The sequence below is a fragment of the Stenella coeruleoalba genome (genome assembly GCF_951394435.1).
Source record: "Stenella coeruleoalba genome assembly, chromosome: 11".
In the NCBI taxonomy this organism is placed as follows: Eukaryota; Metazoa; Chordata; class Mammalia; order Artiodactyla; family Delphinidae; genus Stenella; species Stenella coeruleoalba.
The window spans coordinates 25,507,308-25,528,693 of record NC_137157.1 but is presented as its reverse complement, the minus strand read 5'-3'; the positions used below and the strand labels follow the sequence as shown (position 1 = coordinate 25,528,693).

The window sequence follows — 21,386 nt, the reverse complement described above, 5'->3', positions numbered from 1 at the left end:
TTATTTATTTATTTATTTATGGCTGCATTGGGTCTTCAGTGCTGCGTGCAGGCTTTCTCTAGTTGTGGTAAGGGGGGGCTACTCTTCGTTGCGGTGCGCAGGCTTCTCATTTCTCATTGTAGTGGCTTCTCTTGCTGCTGAGCACGGGCTGTAGGCACGTGGGCTTCAGTAGTTGCAGGACATGGGCTCAGTAGTTGTGGCTCGCGGGCTGTAGAGCACAGGCTCAGTAGTTGTGGTGCATGGGCTTTGTTGCTCCGCAGCATGTGGGATCTTCCCGGACCAGGGCTCAAACCCGGGTCCCCTGCATTGGCAGATGGATTCTTAACCACTGCCCCACCAGAGAAGCCCCAAATGCTGTATACTTTAAATGTAAATAAGCTCAGGGAAAAAATTGCAGTGATTTATAAACAAAGGGCTTGAATTCTTTCTATATAAAGAGCACTAAGGTATGTGAAACCTATTGAAGATAGGTCAGGTGTGTGAATTGCCAGTTCACAAAAACCAGAAATGGCCAATAAATGTGATAAAAATTTTCAGCCTTACTAGTATGCTTCACTTCAGCTGTGAATACCATTCTTCACAAAGGTATGTACCCTTTACGCCAGCAATTTTAAGCTCACAGATTCATCTCAGGAAGTAATCAAAGATATACGTTCATAATATTACTACAGCAGCAAATCTTCGAAACGAGTTAAAAGTTCAGTGATTTGAGATTGGTAATGAGATTTATGGTACATTCATTTAATGAACTCCTTTGGAGTTAGTAGTAGAAAAAAATAACATGAAAAAACATAAGTTAAAGCATCTTAAAAAACTAACTGTATGCATTGTAAGATTCCAGTAGTATTTTTAAAAAGTCAAGCCAAATGTCTTTAACTTCCTTTTCAGTATTTAGCAAACTCCACTTAGATATTTTTTTATTTCTAGCCTCTAAACTTCACTTGATACCATGGAAATCAGTGCAAGTGTAGTTAACAGCATATTTTTCAAGATTCATTTTGTTTTGAACCGCATAAACTTTTACATCTTTAAAATTTTCAGATCCACATAAAAACTCTAGTTCTCCTGTTTTTCTTTCCAGTCACTTGAAATTTGCCTTGATTGACTTTTAACCTCATTCTAACCCATCTTAATAAATGGCATCATACAACTTATTAAGCTAGAAACCTGGGCACTATCCTTCTTATCCATAACTCTTTTTACCCTTCACATATAAGCTATGAGTAGATTTTTGTGTTGGTTCCACCTTCAAAATACATTTTAAACTCATTCACTTTTTTTCATGTCATTTCCCACCATTCTAGTCCCAGCTGCCATCATTCTTACTGAGGCTGCTACAATAGTTTTCTTACTGGTTTCCTTAGTTCCCTAAAGTTTGTTTCAGAATGCAGTTTGACATTTAAAGTACCTTAAAAATGTTATATGCTTTAAATCAGTAATTCCACTTCTGTAAATCTTTCTTAAGGAAATGATTTCAAATATATTAAAGCTTTATATACCAGGTTGCTTATTAGTTTTGCTTATGATAGTGAAAAATGGAACACAGCCTAAATGTGCAGCAGTAGAGGAATAGCTGCATGAATCACAGTAAGTCCAACATGGTGAACCATTGTATACCAGCTACAACTTGCTTATGAAGATTTTGTAAAAACTTGGAGAAACCAGTGAAACAATCAGGATACATAAATATATATTTAGTAACTCTGTGTTTAGAAAAAGCCCATGAGAAAATACTAATATACCAATAGCTACTCTTTAGTGTGGTTGCACTGTAGGTAATTCCATTTACTTCCAAATTCAATACCACGACCATGCTTTACTCTATGATGGAAATAAAGTTATTTTCAAAGAACAATTTGGGAGATTCTTAATGATGAAAAAGCAGCGACTTTGGAATTGAGCAGACATGGGTTTATATTTTAGCCCTGACACTGACTGGTCATTTGACCTTGAGTGACTTGTTCTTTGAACTTACCTAATCTGTAAAAAGGAGTTACCATACCTGCCCTACAAGGTGTTAGATTAAATGAGAAAACAAACAAAATACCTACAACAGGGCTTGTTGTATAATGGTTAACCCAAAATGGTAATAGCTGTTACTCTTTAAGAAGGGTTTGGAGAAAGAATTATGGTCATATTTCTTAATTTCCCTTTTAACTTATTTTTTTGTTTACTCATCAAGATGTCTCAGTGATTTCCCTATTTCTTTATGCTTTTTAAAAAGCTTGTTAAATCCTGGATTATATTTTGGCCAAAGTACAGGCAGCAAAAAGAAACAGTGGGCCTCCTGGAGTCAGACTTTCTAGGTTTGACTCTCACCTGACTGCTAATGTGGACTTGAGCAAGTCATTGTTTCTGCGTTCATAAAATGAGATAACCATAATGCTGATCACTAAAGGATTAAATATTTGCCAGTCCAATACCTGGGAGAGAGTGAGTGATTAATAAATGTTATCTGATTTTTTAAATTGCATCTGACATGACCTACTCTAAACTGTGGGACTTGTTCGCTTGTTATCTCTCTACTCCACCACCAATGGTACTGGTTGTAGCTGGATCCTTTTTGCTCACCCATATTATTTTACAAGTCAGACAAACTTTAGTATTTTAATTCTGCTTTATTTTGACATATAACTAATCTATAACTAAACCTGATGATTGTGTTGCATTGTTACCAGGAATATCGGACTCCAAAAGAAGCCTATCTTGAGATTTACAGAGTTTATAAACTGCTGAAAATCCCTGTAATGTTCAAAAACTGTGTAGTGCCACCTTGTACAGTTGGCATTATATCCAGATAAAGAATTTTTAAATGGATTTTGTAAGTTAAATTTTAAAATTCTTTCTCAAAAGAGCAACACTAACTAAAGCTTTTTTAAAAATGTAGTGAAAGATGGTTTACAAATAAATCGGGGCCTCTTGTTTTCCTTTGTAATCTTCGTTGTGTCCTCTAAAGAAAATACATTTGGGGGTTGTTTTTTTTTTAATTGTTCACATATCTTCCCTTAGGAGAACTTAGGAATTGTAAGTGCTGCATCTTTGAAAAGGAAAGAAACTTCCTAATTGCATCCTGAGGAGAGACTTGTGAAATATCTAGTACAGAGTCCTTACCTCTCTTTTTTTCTTAGTTTAAAACTCTTAGTTTTTTTATAAAATTATTATTATTATAAAGAGTGTATTTCCTGCTTTAAAAAACAAATCTGCATTTTGTGAAAAGACTTTTTTTTTTTTTTTTTTTGCCATGCTGTGTGTCTTACAGGATCTTAGTTCCCCGACCAGGGATCGAACCTGGGCCATAGCAGTGAAAACACCGAGTCCAAACTACTGGACTGTCAGGGAATTCCCTGAAAATGCTTTAAATCAAAATTTCCTAATTGCCCATAAACTGTGGTTATCCCCTCATCCAGAGCGGCTTCCCTTATTCAAAGAACAAACAGAAAAAAATGTGTATTTCTGAGTTTTGGTTTAATTGTATAATATGGCAGTGATTAGATAATAAATTGGTCTTTTTTAAAATGGCAGTAAGCTATGCCAACTTGATTTTTTAATTTCTGTGGTCTGAAACTCTGGACTCATCCTTGTTAACACCTTTCCTCATAAACAGTCTGTCAAGAGATTCTGTCACTTGTCTCACCGCTGCTTACCTCTTACCACCAACCACTATGGTATGAGCTACCATGTTAACTCCCACCTGGATTATTGCAGTAATCTCCTGTCTTCGCTTGTGCTCACCTCCCTATGATCTCTCAACACAGGATGATCTTGTTAAAGCTTAACTCAGATAATATTACTCTTCTGCTTAGAATCCTTCAGTGGCTCCCCATTTCTCTTAGAGTAAAAACCAGAGTTACTTCAGTAACTTCATCACTTACCATGCTCCCCCTTGCTTACTGTATCCCAGCCGCATGGACCTAGCTGTTCCTCAGATGTGCCAAGTATACTCCTACTACAGGACTTTGCACTTGAACCTTCTACTCCCTGGAACTCTTTCCTCATAGTGGCTCAGTTCCTTCAGATGAATTTAGAGACCCTCCTAGCCACCCCTCCTTCCCTTTGCTTCTCTCTCCCTCTTCTTCCCCTCACATATACACACACAAACCCGCATTTGCTGTTCCCCTTCTCTGCTGTATTTTCCCCATACCCCATCAGACAAGAAACTTATTTTACTTTTTAATATCTATTACTCCCCCTACTTGAATATAAGCTTCATCAGGGCAGGGATATTTTTCACTTTTGTTCTCTGCTGTATTATCAGCACCTAGAGTACTGCCTGGCACATCATAGGTGCTCAAGAAATACTTGGTGAATTAAAAAATAAAGGATAAAGAAAATCATTTTAGTAACAAAATTTAATGGTTAAATAAGACTTGTGAGATACCTTGTATTTATATTTAAGAACCCCTAGATAGTGTATCTTCAGTGATTTAGAATTTTGGCCTTGCTCATTTAAAAAAAAAAATGAGTTAATAGTAAAATAGGTTTACATTAAATTATCTTACTTCATTATTTGCATAATGTTAAAATTCATTTAATAAAACAGTTTAAATAATGTCCATTTTCATGGTTATAAAAAACTGAAATCTAAATTATCCAGAGTGGTAAATTATCCTCTTTTTATTGTCTGCTAACTCCTGTTCAGACTAGATTGTATTTGTTTGTTTGATATTGTCCTCTTGAATAGTACTATCTGGAGGAATCCTTTGCTGCCAGACTCCGGGTGTGTCTTTTGAGAATGTGTGTTGTAGTTTCTCATGCCAGACATTCCTGAGTATGATCACTCTGGGACTGATTTTTATGTTTTTTCTTAGCTATTTCCTAGGCCAAAATAATGGTATAGTTTGAAGCCCAAACTCTGGCTCCGTCAATGAGTTGTTTCTTTGGACTTACATAGGTCCATCATTCCTGCTGTCTCCTTTTCTCCTTTGTGTACATTTTTTTCTTTTTTTTTTTTGCGGTAAGCTGGCCTCTCACTGTTGTGGCCTCTCCCGTTGCAGAGCACAGGCTCCAGATGCGCAGGCTCAGCGGCCATGGCTCACGGGCCCAGCCGCTCCGTGGCATGTGGGATCTTCCCAGACCGGGGCACAAACCCAAGTCCCCTGCATCAGCAGGCAGACTCTCAACCACTGTGCCACCAGGGAAGCCCTGTGTACATTTTTAAAATAATTCATCAAAGAACATTCATTTCTAATTAGCTGTGTCTCATTCCATCAGCATCTCTCGTTTAGGACAGAACTGTACTAAATTATATACTGGTATTAGCTGCTATATTATGATCAGAAGTTCCCGTGTGCCATGACTATATAATTTGACGTAACATTCTTGGCTACTCTTAGAGTTAGTTCAAACTCAGCTATATTCATTACTTAGAATAAAGTGAAAAGTTTAAACCAGAAGTTAAGATAAACAAATCTGTAGTTTGTTTTCTTGTTTTGAATGTTGACCAATATTTTTTATTGATCTAGTCCTTTTTTCTTGTTTTTTTTTTTTTTTTTTTTAGGTTTTGTTCCAACTCTGGGTGGCACAGAGTTCAGAGTTCTTCAGGCGGTTAGCCCTGTTACTTTCTACGGCTAATTCACCTCCTGGGCCCTTACTTACTCCAGCACTTTTGCCTCATCATATTCTATCTGATGTGACTCAAGGTCTACCTCATGCTCATTCTGCCTGTTTGGAAGAGCTTAAGCGCAGCTATGAGTTCTATCGGTACTTTGAAACTCAGCACCAGTCAGTAGTACCCCAGCGTTTATCCAAAACTCAGCAGAAGTCAAGAGAACTGAATAATGTTCACACAGCAGTACGCAGCTTGCAGCTCCATCTGAAAGCATTACTGAATGAGTAAGTTTAGAAGCCATGTAAGAAAATGTCCCCATGATTAGCAAGCTTCAGTCTTGTGCCATTGTGGTCGTTGGCTTGTGTCCTAGCTAAAAAGCAGCAGCAAAATTGAGACATTGCAGCCTAAACGATGGTTTAAAGGTACAAATGTAGCAGACAAACAGTGATTTGTAAGTACTGTAATTTGGGGGAGCCATTTATGTAGTTTTTACTTTACCTGATGTCAACAGAAAACCTAGAAAGATAGGACAAAAGCAGAGAAGTATTATTACATACAGTTGATGAGAAAAATGTTGCTGTTTTTCTGAATAAATCAGAGCAGGTTTGGACATTTTTCTATAGCATAGAACAAGTTTTTTGGCCCCAGTTGAATAATAAAAATGTAGAATCCATAGTTTGATACTCCGCCTTAGTGAAATGTAGGGTCCAGTCATTTCAGTGAAATTTTTCTGTAACAGATACTCATAGTATAGGACTGGATCAAATGAATGATTGGGTTCATGTTGTAATCAGGGGAAGGTCACAGGAATTTAATGAGTTGAGAAGATTGTAGTTGATGTACTTGACCCTGGATACCAGGCAAGAAGTAGAAGGGGGAGGGCAGCAATTGATTTTGTAAGATAAGAAAATGGGCCAAAAGGACTTGAAGTCTCAGTAAAATCAAAAAGCTAATTTACTGGAGTGAAGAAGGAGGTGATGCACAAGGATAGGAAATTAAGTTCAGAAAGACATTTTAAGAAGAGAAGTTTTTACCCATCAGTTCAAGGTCTGAGATAGGTATTTAAGTTTGATGTAAAGATTACAGCATAGTGTAAAACTAAGAAACTGTGAGGCAGGGATGTTCCAGTGGTCTGTTGCTGCCGTTCTAAGAAAACCCTGTCTCCCACAGGAAATAATGGGAGATAAGGCAATCTCCACTTGAGTGGGTGGCAAAAGTTGGATCATCATGAGAGATTTCAGTGGAAAGGCTGTGTTAGGCAAAGCCAGGGTCTATAAAGAATTAATGTTTGGCAATAGAATCAGAAATATACAGGGCGTAATGGAATGCATTAGCATGAGGGAAGGTGGCTCGAGAAGGAGGAGTGCTACACTGGATGGACATGAAAATGATAAAGAAGGGCTTTTTACCTTGGTCAGGGATTATGAATGATGCATGGGAAGTATGTTTCCTATTTAAAAATGAAATATTCTATGTATGCTACTACATGTCACCTTTCAAAATACTTTCACTAGAGAGCAAACCAGTCACAAACCATCATATCTGATTTGCCCTTTAGCACTGCCACACACAACTTTTAAAAGTGTTATCTAAAAAATTTTGTGTTTCATCCCTCCCTCTCGCTTGTCCCCTTTGATATTCCCACTCTCGCTTGCCTACCCTAGGACATTAACCCTTTAACTGTTCTCCTGGCCTCTAGAGTGCAAGATTAATGTTTCTGAGGCATATATATGCTTTCTTACTTATCTGAAAATTTTCACTGATTTTGGACTATAACAGCTTAGACTAAAGTCTGTATAAAACATTCTACAGAAAGGGTTTGTCATAACCTGACTACAGGCTGCTTTCTGTCTTTATTTCTCACTTCTTTCCTTCAGTCCAGCCAAACTGTATAAATGCCTTTCCCCATGTACCATCTAGAATGACTTTCCTTGTCTTCTGTACATGCTCCGATTTTATCCATGCTTCAGTGCTACCTCAGAAGTACCTCTTCCTTAGCTGTTCCCTGTCTATACCCATAGCTGGTGGTAACTTCCTCCTCTTCTGAATTCTTATAAGCCTGTCTTTATCTCTCAGTCATTTTGTGCCTGGATTTAGCCCAGCTTCACAGCTTACCAGCTCTATGACCTGGGCAAGTTTCTTCAACTCTCTAGACCTAATTTGGAATGGAAATAAAATGTTAATTTTAATTTTTTATGATATTGTATTGTATATGTATAATTTCCCTGATTTGATTTAAGTTTCTTATAAGTAGGAAATGGGTTTAATTTATCCTTTCAGTTTGTAAAATGCCTGGTATGTATGCAAGAAATACTTGTTGAATAAATGTATGAATACTCTTTATAAGCTTTTTTAAAAATTGTGGTAAAATGCACATAACATGAAATTTACCATTTAACCATTTTTAAGCATACAGTTAAGTGGCATTAAATACATATATATTGTTGTGCAGCCATCACCACCTTCCATGTCCAGAGCTTTTTTCATCTTATAAACTTATTTCTTAAATCAACCTTGCGAATTATACATTTCAGTTCATAGTTTAGAAATCTGTTGCTGTTTTTCTTTATTACTCAGGGTAATAATTTTTGAAGATGAACTTGAAAAGCTTGTTTGTACTAAAGAAACACAAGAACTAGTGTCAGAAGCTTATCAAATCCTAGAAGAGAAATTAAAGTTGATTCAGCCTCATGTTCAAGCGAGCAACAATTGCTGGGAAGAGGCCATTTCTCAAGTGGACAAGTTGCTACGAAGAAACACAGATAAAAAAGGTACTTATGAGAGAGTTCTTTTGCGTACCCTTATCAGATATGCTTATTCTTCTCTGGCAAGATTTTATTAGGTGTACTTCTTATCTATGTGATGAAACTGACTTGACAAAATTACTTAGTTTACTAAAAAAAAGTTAATTTATATGTACAAATTGACACTGAATATAAAGTCTTGGCTCTTATTTTTGTAAATAAAAAATGAATATGCTTTGAAAGTTCCCTGAATCATATACCTCCTTTTTAAAAAAATTAATTAAACAAATAGATTTTAATAGTATTATTCCATTATTAGGACTTCCAGAAACTCTTTTCCAGTTAGGGTAATAATGAGTTTGGTAATCAGGGGCCAGAAATTCAGTTTACTTTTAAGATAAAATACGTCAGTCATTTAAAAATAGTATACAAGGGCTTCCCTGGTGGCGCAGTGGTTGAGAGTCCATCTCCCGATGCAGGGGACACAGGTTTGTGACCTGGTCCGGGAAGATCCCACATGCCGCGGAGCGGCTAGGCCCGTGAGCCATGGCCGCTGAGGCTGCGCGTCCAGAGCCTGTGCTCCGCAACAGGAGAGGCCACAACAGTGAGAGGCCCACGTACTGCAAAAAAAAAAAAAAATTAGTATACAAATGCTATGTTAGCTGGTACTGCATATTTGTTATTAAAAAGAGTCATGTACCACAGTGTTCATTGCAGCACTGTTTACAATAGCCAGGACATGGAAACAACCTAAGTGTCCATCGACAGATGAATGGATAAAGAAGATGTGGCACATATATACAATGGAATATTCCTCAGCCATAAAAAGAAACGAAATTGGGTTATTTGTGGTGAGGTGGATGGACCTAGAGTCTGTTATACAGAGTGAAGAAGTCAGAAAGAGAAAAACAAATACCGTATGCTAACACATGTATGTGGAATCTAAAAAAAAAAAAAGGTTCTGATGAACCTAGGGGCAAGACAGGAATAAAGACACAGACATAGAGAATGGACTTGAGGACACGGGGAGGGGGCAGGGTAAGCTGAGACGAGGTGAGAGAGTAACATTGACATATATACACTACCAAATGTAAAAGAGATAGCTAATGGGAAGCAGCTGCATAGCACAGGGAGCTCAGCTTGGTGCTTTACGACCACCTACAGGGGTGGGATAAGGAGGGTTGGAGGGAGATGCAAGAGGGAGGGGATATGGGGATATACGTATGCATGTAGATGATTCACTTTGTTATACAGCAGAAACTAACACACCACTGTAAAGCAATTATACTCCAATACAGATGTTAAAAAAAAAGAAAATGTGTTAAAATGTGCCGTTATTTAATAGGAACATCAGAGTGCCTTGTACTGCTAGGTAAAAAGGCAGTCTTGAAACTTTCGGCAAAACTGCTTTCCTTTGGACCCAGATTTTATACTTGTTTTTACTAATTGCACTAATTCCATTGTAAATGGTTGACATATTAATCTTTAAACTTATGCTGCAAGTCAATACCATGTTTATCCCTTGGAACCTTATTATGAGGTTAATCAGATTTATGTATAGAAATTGTATTGCTGCCAAAGGTGAGTAATGCTTTATCATCCTGTTAGTCATTGTTTTGTTTACAGCTAGATCTGTAATACTTTAATGTCTTAAACAAACTAAGTCCTTAGATAGTAAAAGTGTTAACTTTTTTCAAAGGAAATGTTAACAAGCTAATTACCAATATACTACCAATAGATTTCCTTTATATCTCAAATGTAAATGGTGAATAATTCTTTCTCCAAAGGATAAATTTGCCAAGAATTTTTAGTATGTGCAAATATTTATACATATTAAACTTTTTGATATGACTCTGGAGCTTTTAAGTGTATTTTCCATAAATAGAAACACTCAGAAGACCACTGACCATCTCATTCACCCCTCCCTTGGCATACTCTGAGATGTTGAATCTTAGTCACTCAAACATGATTGTTAAAATTGTCTCCAAATCATTGGGCAGATGATAAGCGATTTCATGATGGCCTCTGTGTATGTGGCTTTTGCTCATAGGTGATAATGACATGAAGTAAGATACAAGTATTCACAAACTTTTCTCACTAAAATGCCCATAGTAGCCTTGGCTACACAACTTGAAATAAAACTGTTCGTTTGAATTTTTTTAAGAAGCAGGTGCTTTTAGTTTGCCATATCTTTTTTTTTTTTTAGTTATTTCAAAATTATAAGAATATCACGAGAATAATAATTCTAAATACCGTTCATCCAGATTCCCCAGTTGTTGACATTCTACCACATTTGCTTTATCTCTCTGTGTATCTGTCTTTAAATTCTTTTGGTGGTATTATTCTGAACCATTTGAGAGTAAGATACGGACATGAAACCCCATTACCCCTAAATAGTTCTGTTCACATTTTTGAAAAACAGACATTCTTTTACATACCCGTAGTATGCCATCAAAATCAGGAAATAGCCCAAGGCTCCTTCAGCTGATGAATAGGTAAGCCATTATATCCACGCATACGGTGGAATACTACTCAGAAATAAAAAAGAAGTGAACTACTGATACATTAATAAGATGGAAGATGCACTATGCTAATCAGAAGAGGACAGACTCAAATCACTACATACTGTATGATTCCATTTATATGACATTCTGAAAATGATAAAATTTAATAGGAACAGGAAACATATCAATGGTTACTAGGAGTTGGATATGGAGGGAGGAGTAGGGTACAAAGAGGCAGCATAAGTAAATGTTTTGACGTAATAGAACTATTCTGTATCATGATTGTGGTGGTAGAGGTGATTACATGACTCTAATTTGTCTAAACTTATAAAATTGTATATACAAAAAAGAGTGAATTTTATGAGTGAATAGAATAAATTAGCTTAAAATTTTTTCACCCACTAGTTTTAGCATCCATTGATAGTTCTTGCTTGAATTGGGTATTACTGTGATGGTTGCCAAATGGTAATTTTCTACTTCCATTTTCCATTTACACTTACTAGTTGACACTCTATTTTAAGGTTAAGCATCGCTCCCCCTTTCCACTTATTTACTTATTTATATCAGTGTGGATATATGGATTCTTATTTTATTCAGTAGATCATAGTTTGTTACTTTTATGTTATATTGTTGCCCAGGTTGTCCAAAGATTGACCAGAGGGAGCCCATTCAAGGTGATTCGTGTCACCATCATTCTTTGAGCACTTCTTTACTTTGTCTCATATTTTCCCTGCCTCCAGCCATAACATCAGCCTTGTCTCCAAGAAGCCCTCATTCCTTTTAATGGAAAATGACATTTAGAAACCAAGATCTAGGTGCTGGGTATGCTCAGAGCCATTGGGATGTTACTCCTTTTACCACTTCTCAGTGTACAGAGCTGTGAAATACATCTCTGTATATACATGTGTACACTCCATCTCTCTTTCTGTATCTGTCTATCCATATATGTTGTAAGCCATGAGTTCATACCAATACCTCCAATTCAATTCTAATACCACATAGTTTATTCTGGCCTTCCCCCCTGTATATTTGTTCCTCTCTTTTGTGATTATGAGAAGCTTGGCTGTCATTAGTTTCAATATATTTACTTATTTATTCAATCCTTTGTATGTAACCAGTCGCCTGCTGCTGTGGACTAAGTCACATTTCTGCTGACTCACACCTACTGAAGGTTCTTCCCACCCCAGCCTAGCTTGCTTTGACCACACCAGCCCATGCCAGCTGAGAGTCCCCCCAGCTCTGTTCCCAACCATGTATCTATCATTACTCTTGAAAGGTAAAAACCTAGAGGCTTAACCCCTGCTTCTTGAAAGTAGAGAGATAATGATAAAAGATAGAGAGCTGGACATGAGGCCAAGTAACCCTGAGATTAGATGCCAAACACCAATTTTAAATAATTAAAGTTAAGCTCACCTGGGTGATCTTTTCAATCTATTTACTTGTGAAACTCATTTCCAATCCTAACTGCTCCTGAGAATAAAAATAGCTTAAGCGAAGTACAAGATCAAAGTTTGTTTTTGTAGGGAACAGTGGGTCTGTCTTGAGCCTGTTTCTGTGCAATGAACAAAGTTGATTGTTCAGCAAGTATTTAGAGTACCTACTGTGTGACAGATACTATGGTAAGGTGAAAAGGGGAGAGAAAAAACAGGTTTTTCTTCTCCAAGAGTTTAACTTAAATTGTAAGTCTATAGATATTACCTTTGTTAACTTTAATAGATGTTCACTCATTTCTGTGTTTCTTTTCAAGGCAAACCTGAAATGGCGTGTGAAAACCCACACTGTACTGTGGTACCTCTGATGCAGCCTCCTCTACACATTGCAGACAAGGATCCAATCCCTGAGGAGCAGGTAAGGGTGAAAATTGCTTTTTTTTCCCCTAAAGAGTTTCACGTACATAACTTACCTACCTTTCTCTGTAAGTGACATGGATAAGTTCACGTAAGTTGTTGAATTTATATTTCTAGTGAACTTCAGAATCACAATACAATTTATTGAATTTATATCATATCATTAGTTCTTAGTGCCTTGAATTTGGATCCATTGAATCTACCCACACATTTTCCTGTTTATATCTAATTGTCCATTTTTTAAATACTCAAAAGTGATGAAATGCATTAAAAGTTAGTGCATTAGCAAAGGTACCTTCTGGGATGCTGGAAATGTTTTTATCTTGATCAGAGTGGTGGTTTACCAGTCTCTGTGCCTGTGTAAAAATCCTGTACATTTAAGATTTGTGCATTTGGCTGCATGTGTGTATGCTATACCCTTTATAAAATACTTTTTTAAATGATTGTGTTAGTTGTTGACAACAGATTGCTCATTCTGAAGAAGGCTTCTTTTCCTTAGGTCATAGTGCCTATTCAGTATTCTTAACTGCAAAGGGAGACCAACCCTACTTAGTTTAACCTACAAGAAATTTGTTTAAAAACATTACATAGCTGACAGAATATTTCAGAGGTCCAGATAATCAGGCTTGAAGCACGTTGGGGTAAACAGCCAAAATCACTCAAAAGAACTGTTCCAGTGGCAACATCACTGCTAAGTCACTGGGTGCAGATGTTGCCACCTGCTCCATCAATGTTGAATAATGAAAACTATCTTCAGAACCTCTACCTCTGGAAACTTGATCTGCCACCATCCTTGCCGGAATGGATTCCTCAAAATGCCTATTTCTTTCTTTTTTTTTTTTTTAAAACATCTTTATTGGAGTATAATTGCTTTACAATGATGTGTTAGTTTCTGCTTTATAACAAAGTGAATCAGCTATACATATATCCCCATATCTCCTCTCTCTTGCATCTCCCTCCCTCCCTCCCTCCCTATCCCACCCCTCTAGGTGGTCACAAAGCACTGAGCTGATCTCCCTGTGCTATGCGGCTGCTTCCCACTAGCTATCTATTTTACATTTGGTAGTATGCCTATTTCTTTTATAACAAACTTCTGAATCAGATCTGATCCAGGTACACCCGATTAGAGGATCTCAACTCATTTTCCTTAACCATAACTGCAAGGGAAGCTGAGTAAGCAAGGATCCTACCCTCTCCCTTAGAGATAAGGAGAACCATAAGATGAGGTGTTCCCCAATCCTAGCAATAGTGTTCAAACTTGCTGGGAAGTCAGAAAGAACCACAGATGTCTACCAAAGAAGACTAACATACCTGACCACCTCCCCAAACCACCAGCCCTGCTAATTTTGATTGGTTTTGACAAAGCTAAAGCTGTAATCTTGACTAGATCTATAGAATGGTATCAGAGTAGAAAAATAACAATCGAAGTTGTTAAACTTCTCATCCACAACCCTCTTCGTATCAGGTAAGTTTTTTTAAGATTTCAATTTATCTATGTTTGCTTTGTTCGCCCAACTGTGCTTTAATGACCTGTGCCAGGAGTCATTTTTTTTAATCTTGGAGATCAATAGGTGCAAGTAAATGAATGCTACTAGAAAATTGTCCTCTCGAAGTACAGTGCTTTTTCTTTTATTCATTTTCAGGAGTTAGAAGCTTATGTAGATGATATTGATATGGACAGTGATTTCAGAAAGGATGACTTTTATTACTTGTCTCAAGAAGACAGAGAGAGACAGGAGCGTGAGCATGAAGAATCCAAGAGGGTACTCCAAGAACTAAAATCTGTGCTGGGATTTAAAGCATCAGAGGCAGAAAGGCAGAAGTGGAAGCAGCTTCTATTTAGTGATCATGGTAAGCACTGACTTCAGAGTAAAACGTTATTTCAATGTAAGGGATTCTTTTTTCTTGAACTATAAATCTTATTTTAGGTATAGACTTCTTATGGTTTTAATTCTAGGGATCCACCAGTAAGTATAGTACTTTTTCTTCTAGACACAAAATTAATTTGATCAATAAAAGAGTGGGTATATAATCAGATTGGGAATACGAAATTAGACTTTTTCATCAGTTATTTGATTTTTTTTTACTAAATTTGTTTTGAAATGGGTAGTGAGTTGTGAATAAATTGATGTTTTCAAATTCAGTGAATTTGAGATTCTAAACTCTGTCCTATGTTTATTTTATAATTACTTTAATAAAACACAAAATTAATAAGTATGTTCACTATTAAAACAAATGAGTTAAAACCTAGGGCCTTAACTATATCATTATGTTACTTAATTGATCTGAGCACTTTAGTAGATGGGAAGCAGAGATGCTTCTGTGCACGCTGTCTCCATACTTGGATTTGGACAAAGTTGGATGACTGGTAATACCTAAGATTACCCTTAAACTTCTTTATGTTAACCACCCTTCATTTCTTTAGTCGAACTTCATGGGAGGCAGGAGAGGGAAAGAGGGGAAGCTTAGTACTTGACAATATCAAACTAGCTAATTCGTAATTCAGGAATTAATTCCTATGGATTTCTAAGAAGGTAGAGTGGGACTTCCCTTCCATTTTAGAGTATGTGGAGCCTCAGACTCAACTGCCTTCTCTTCCTTTTCTCTTTTTCACTAGAAGTATATAGATTACCTATACTCTGGAAGGTTCCTCCTCGTTCTCTTTTCTTCTCTTAGGAGCACTACCATCCTCCCTTGTCCAGATGTACACTTCTTGATTTTTTTTTTAATTTATTCATTTTTGGCTGTGTTGGATCTTCGTTGCCACGTGCAGGCTTTCTCTAGTCGCGGTGAGCGGGGGCTACTCTTCGTTGCAGTGCGCGGACTTCTCATTGCAGTGGCTTCTGTTGTTGCAGAGCATGGGCTCTAGGTGCACGGACTTCAGTAGTTGTGGCTCACGGGCTGCAGAGCACAGGCTCAGTAGTTGTGGCACACAGGCTTAGCTGCTCCATGGCATGTGGGATATTCCCAGACCAGGGCTCGAACCCATGTCCCCTGCATTGGCAGGCAGATTCTTAGCCACTGTGCCACCAGGGAAACCCCCAGTTCTTGATTTTATCCTTCTTTCTTCCCATTGGCCCCCTTTGTAGCCCAGGTCCTCATAAGATTATGGTCGTATATTGTGATAGCCTCTTAGTTGACTTGCATTTTCAATACCTTTTTCTTCTAAGCTATTCTTAGAAGATAGCTTCTAAGTTTTTAGGATAGCTTATATCTATCCTTGAAAGCTACTTAGATTTTTCTCAAACAGCACACTGATAATAGCTCTCTATCTTAAAAACCTATGGTGGTTCCCCCTTTCTAATTGTATTGAATCTAAACTCCTTTTCCTGGTTTCAAGCCTCTCCATCAGGAGTTCATCATCCAGTTATATTCCCCACTGTTTCTAATATAGATATCTTCCTTTACTTATATCTATCCAATTAGATGATGGTTGCTGTTTTTATTAATGAAGAACATATATGGTGATCCCTTTACCAGGAATGCTGTCCTCTCCACCAGTCTCTCCTCCATGAGTCCCCCTCTTACTGCTCCAGTCCTACCACCTCTCCCACCACTACGGACCCTCACACCTGAGGGCACTCTAGTGAAATGAAAGGACATCTTGAGCAACAAAGCATGTAGTAGATGAAGAACTTCCTAGAAGCAGCGGTAAAAACAGAGTTCCTGAAACTTGCTTGTCCATATATTTATGGCCTACATAAATCAGAGATTAAGAGTATTATATTTTAGACACTGTTGTTTCCTATGCGTTCAATTTTTTTTTGTTTCTGTAATTAAATTGGTCTTAAATAGGGGCTTTATTATCCCCCACAGTATTCATTTAGTAAATTACTCAGTCAACAAGTAGATATTAAGATACTGTTTACTGCTGTATCCCTAGCACATAGATCGAGAGACAAAAATCCCCATACTCCTGAAGGTTTATATTCTAACACAGAGTTAACACACTAGTCAGTTGATGCATTATACAGATTACCTGCCCCCATTTAATTAACAATAATCAGGAATATCAATCAACTTCTAATATATGTTGCATTCTTTAAGAATTAGCAGATTTATAGACTAACACTGTACATGAAATCTGAAAATAACATTGTATGTGAACTTATATCCTTTTTTATTGTTTAGTATTTTCTTCATGTGGCTTTAAAATTATCTTCTTGACAGTATGGGTAAAGATATAATAATGAGAGAAATGTGTCTCTTTTTCAGGTATGTGTTTTCCATAGTTTACATTTGAAAAGGCAATAATGCTAATTTAGTTTGTGAAAATAAATAAAAAGCTGAAACCTTAAAATGCTTTGCCCATGAAAAATTTCAGTACATCTTCCAGAGTTGTTTTCGTCTCTGCCTACAGGGGTAAAGTCCGAATGGAATTAGAGAGGGAAATTCTACACTGCAACCTGCTGTGGCCATTTTTTTCTGTTGTTGCTGCTTCTCTAGTGGAGTTACTGCAGCTTAGGGACCTGTTTCTTGGAAATGGACATGTTTTACAAAATTATTTTTTAAATAAACGCCAGATCTTCAAGACGTGCTTTTTCTTTCTTCCGTCATGCTTCATAACATATTGTATTGTACTAACCCCTCATAATGGGAGGAGAGACTGCCTAGCAAGCAACCCACTGCCTACTAACATCAAGAGGGGCTAAATAAAACTTCATTTTCCTTGAAAGGACAACTTCTGCCGTATGGATATAATATTTATGTATTACGCTGTACAGTAGTTGATCTGGAATGCAGGTTTTATTTAATTTTATATTTTTCTGTGGCATTACAAAATGTGTACAAGTTTTGCCTTTATTTTCATCAGGGTCTTGTTAGGTGGTTGGCAAGTGAGTTGAATTGTATGTTGCATTTTTTTTCCCATGCTGTTTTAACTTGTAAATATATATGTCTTGATGATAGGATGATTACCTGGATTACTCTTAGGTGTTTGATCTGACATACTACTAGTGAAAACCATGCTGCTTATTCTTTAGTACAGTGGTTCTCAAACTTTAGTGTGCATCAGAATCCAGTGGAGGGCTTGTATAACATAGCCAGTCCTCACTCAGTTTCCAGTTCAGTAGGTGTGGGATGGAGCCGAAGAATTTGAATTTCTACCAAATTCCTAGGTGATGCTGACTGATGCTATTGGTTCAAGGGCCACACCTTGAGAACCACTGCTTTAATATTTTGAATAAGAGATATGTGAGGTGTTGTAAAATATTCATCAGAACTCCATCTCATTTCATATCTTAGGCATTTTATCTCATAAAGTTCTCTGGTTTTATAAATTTACATTGATTTACTGGCAAGTTTTATTTAGCTTTTATTTATTTATTGTTCTTTATAAGAAAAAACTACTGGGAGTTTAAATTAAAGTTTAAATCATTGCTGGGTTTTTAGTTATTTTCTTTCTTTCTTTCTTCCTTTCTTTCTTTTCTTTCTTTCTTTCTTTCTTTCTTTGTTTTTTTCCTTTGAAGCTGTGTTGAAATCCTTGTGTCCTGTAGATCCAGTGGAACCCATAAGTAATTCAGAACCATCAGTGGATTCAGATATGGGGAAAGTTTGTAAAAATGATACTGAAGAGGAAAATAATAAACCCTCTACAACCGACAATGAAATAAGTAATAGGACTGAGTATTTATGTGAATACCCTCTAGATGGTAAAAATAAAGACAATTCTGCAAATGAAGTCTTCCTCCAAGGAGCTGAAGAAAGAATGTATTACCAATGTGAGAGCGAAGATGAGTCCCAGCAGGCTGATGCAGGTGGCCTGGCCCCTGCCCACCCAACCCACGGGGCCTCATTGCAGCCCTCCATCAAGCAGAGGCTGGCACAGCTACAGCTGTCACCGGATTTTACCTTCACTGCTGGCCTCGCTGCAGAAGTGGCTGCTAGATCTCTCTCCTTTACTACCATGCAGGAACAGACTTTTGGTGATGAGGAAGAAGAACAAATAATGCAAGAAAATGAAAATGAGGTAGAAGAAAAGTAAGAACCAAGATTTCCATTAAGGATTTTAAATTGTTCTTTTTTGTGAAAGTGTTTTAACTTCAAGACTAGATATTCCACTGGAAAGGGAAAATGAGTGTAAGTTTACTATATTTAAAGCTAAGATGTGAATTTACAGGAAGAACCCTGGTTTTGAACAGCTGATCTGAAAATAGTAGTTTACCTGTAAATGGCAGATCTTTTAGGAAAATAAGAGAAAGGTAAGGGCTCTTTTGAATAAACTGCTATTTTATTTTCAGCACAACTGATTGATCTTGGAAATTCTTTAAGTATCTTTAATAACAAATGAATTTATCATTTCTTGCCAGAATTTACTACCATAAAATGACTGGGGTAATTCTGTTGCAAGAATATTAACATTTAGTATGGCTCCTTTTTACTGTATTCTTGCAGTTAATGACTGCAGCTATCATGTCAGTAACAAGTTGTTTGTATTTTATTTTTGTTTATACCAGTCTTAAAACAAAGATACACGTCTGAATAAAAAAAAAATTGAATTCATGCAATTGATGTGTACTGGGGTTTGGAACTAAAATGTAGTTTCAGAATTACTTGGCTTATAACGTGTCTTATGTTTCCTTGTTCGTATGTGTATTCAGTGGTTAATTTTAAGATTTCTAAATGATCTTTTAAAAAAACACATTGTTCCTTTTTAAGAATTACCCTTTCAGTTTTGTGTGTTTTATCTTTTTCTGTTCTTGTTGCAACGAAAAGAGATGATATCAAAGTGGGATCCCTATAAGTCTGAGGCCTCATCCTCAACTTTGCAAAAAACGTTCCTTTAATCAGTTTGCCTAGAGATAATGGGTGCCATTAACACAAGCAGGTCACCGTGCTGCTGATTTCTAGCCTGAAGCTGTACACCTCTCCACCTTAATAAGATTCTGGAAACATCCTGTCGGCTTCCTGGAAAGCATCCTTGTCTCCTTAATACTTTATTTACAAACTACCTCTTAAAAGGGGTTGCTTTCCAAATTGTCCAATCTCATCTGTTTTGTGTTGTGATTACATTTTCAAAGAGTGATATTTCCAGGAGTATATTGTTTTTTAATACCTATAGCTCCTATGCAGTGACGTAGTTTATAGACATTATTTGAGGAAAATGTAGGAAAAACTCAATTTATGCTGCTGTCCTAGAAAGGAAGTTGTGAATCTAGTATGCCTTTGGAGTTAAAAAACACTTTTGAATTCCTGTAACTTAGCACTTCAAGTGAGTAAATTTTCATATACCAAAGGGGATTTTTTTTCACTAATCTAAGGAAATTTATTTTTTATCCCGAGGAAAAACTTGGTTATGTTTTATATGAATAGTAGTGATCCTTTGTACTATAAGTGATTCTGCCTGTTGCTAAATATTCTAGGACTTAACCCATAATTAAGCTCTTAGGAGCAATATCTTAGGGTGGGCCTAGTTTACCACTTAGATAGTTAGCTAAATTTCAAGAAAAAATCTTGTGTTGTAACTGACTATTATATTCTTACATAACAATGCTTAAAGTTTATTTTCATTTTAAATTGCTTAGTTTGCCAGACTCCTTTTTTCCTTGAATTTAGAAGAATTATGGAAAAACTTGGTAATCTTTCTCTTAATCTGTAACCTTATATAAGAAGAATTAGAGTTTAATAATTTTTAATTCTTTTATTATATATGATTTTTATTATACCAGCTTGGGGAAAATATCTCCATAGTATTATATCAGTTTTATTTAATGCTTTCTAAGGTGATACTTTTTAATATTGAAAGACTAATTTTAATCAGAAATTCCTAACCTTCCAGTCTGATGTTTTATTCACTGGTTGTTACTTAGTTCCATGAAAATTCTACTTACTGAAACCATGAAATAAGGATCTTGGAATTTTAATTGAATGTTCTTTTTATGTAGTTTTCAAAATTTGTCATCTTTTAGAATATTTCCGAGATAAAATATCTTCCCTGTGAAAATTCCTAATTTTCTCTTATAATAGTCTAAAAGTCGTTGTTTTTCTGTTTTTTTCATGGGGCCACCTGCATTAGAATAAATCGTAGGTCTTATTTTTTTAATACAGATATGGGGCCATACTCCCAATTATTCTTAGTTGGTCATTTTGAAATGAGACCTAGCTGATGTTTATACCCGGTAAAATCTAAGAACTTCTGTCTAGGACTTTATTCTTCTTGCCGTGAATACCTTAGGAAATAAAACAAATAAGTCCATGTAATATAACTAGATATTCTTGTTACTTTTCAAATAATATTTCACTTTTTCTTATCAGGCTTGTGACTGGTTTTAATAGCTGCCACCCTATGTCCAAAAGAAGCCCTCTGGGGAAAATACTTTGTGGGGAAAATTTGTAATTGTGCTTTCCAAATTTAACATTGGTATCTTGACAGAATAATTCTTGTAAGGAGTAATATCCTAACAGCTTTTAATATGAACGTTTCCATCGTTTATTTTAAAACTAGTACTTAAGGTAAGAATATATGAAAAGAGGCATTTAGATCACTCCTGAAGACAAGATTTTTGCCCTTTGCTTACCGTTAGGAAAGTCATGGCAGTAAATGATCTGGTGACAGTTATCATATCTTAAATCCCCCTCCCCCGCCTTTTTTCCCCCCAGCTTTCAGTAAAAGTCTACATATCTGGCCTATCTAGGGCGAGATTCTTGCTGGTCTTTGATTTGCAGTCTGCTGCTTATTTTCACAAGTTGTCTGTTTTTATCTGACTTCATAAGTTAAGACCTCATTAAAATTAATTGTACTTAA

General features: G+C 36.5%; 1 protein-coding gene across 9 annotated transcripts in view; it reads left to right on the top strand.

Annotated features, from left to right (window-relative positions):
* Positions 1–20,181, top strand: part of VEZT (vezatin, adherens junctions transmembrane protein) — a 70,224-nt gene extending 50,043 nt beyond the window's left edge. For 8 of the 9 annotated variants that reach the window (XM_079936189.1, XM_079936185.1, XM_079936188.1 and 5 more), the window contains 5 exons: positions 5,498–5,832; positions 8,126–8,319; positions 12,544–12,644; positions 14,287–14,494; positions 18,112–20,181. In XM_079936189.1, coding sequence (XP_079792315.1) covers positions 5,498–5,832; positions 8,126–8,319; positions 12,544–12,644; positions 14,287–14,494; positions 18,112–18,626 — 1,353 coding nt within the window. In that variant the 3' untranslated portion in view covers positions 18,627–20,181. Of the gene's footprint in view, positions 1–5,497; positions 5,833–8,125; positions 8,320–12,543; positions 12,645–14,286; positions 14,495–17,003 lie in introns of all 9 variants that reach the window. The other variant, XM_079936190.1, reaches the window with a different exon arrangement.
* Positions 20,182–21,386: the final 1,205 nt, after the last annotated feature.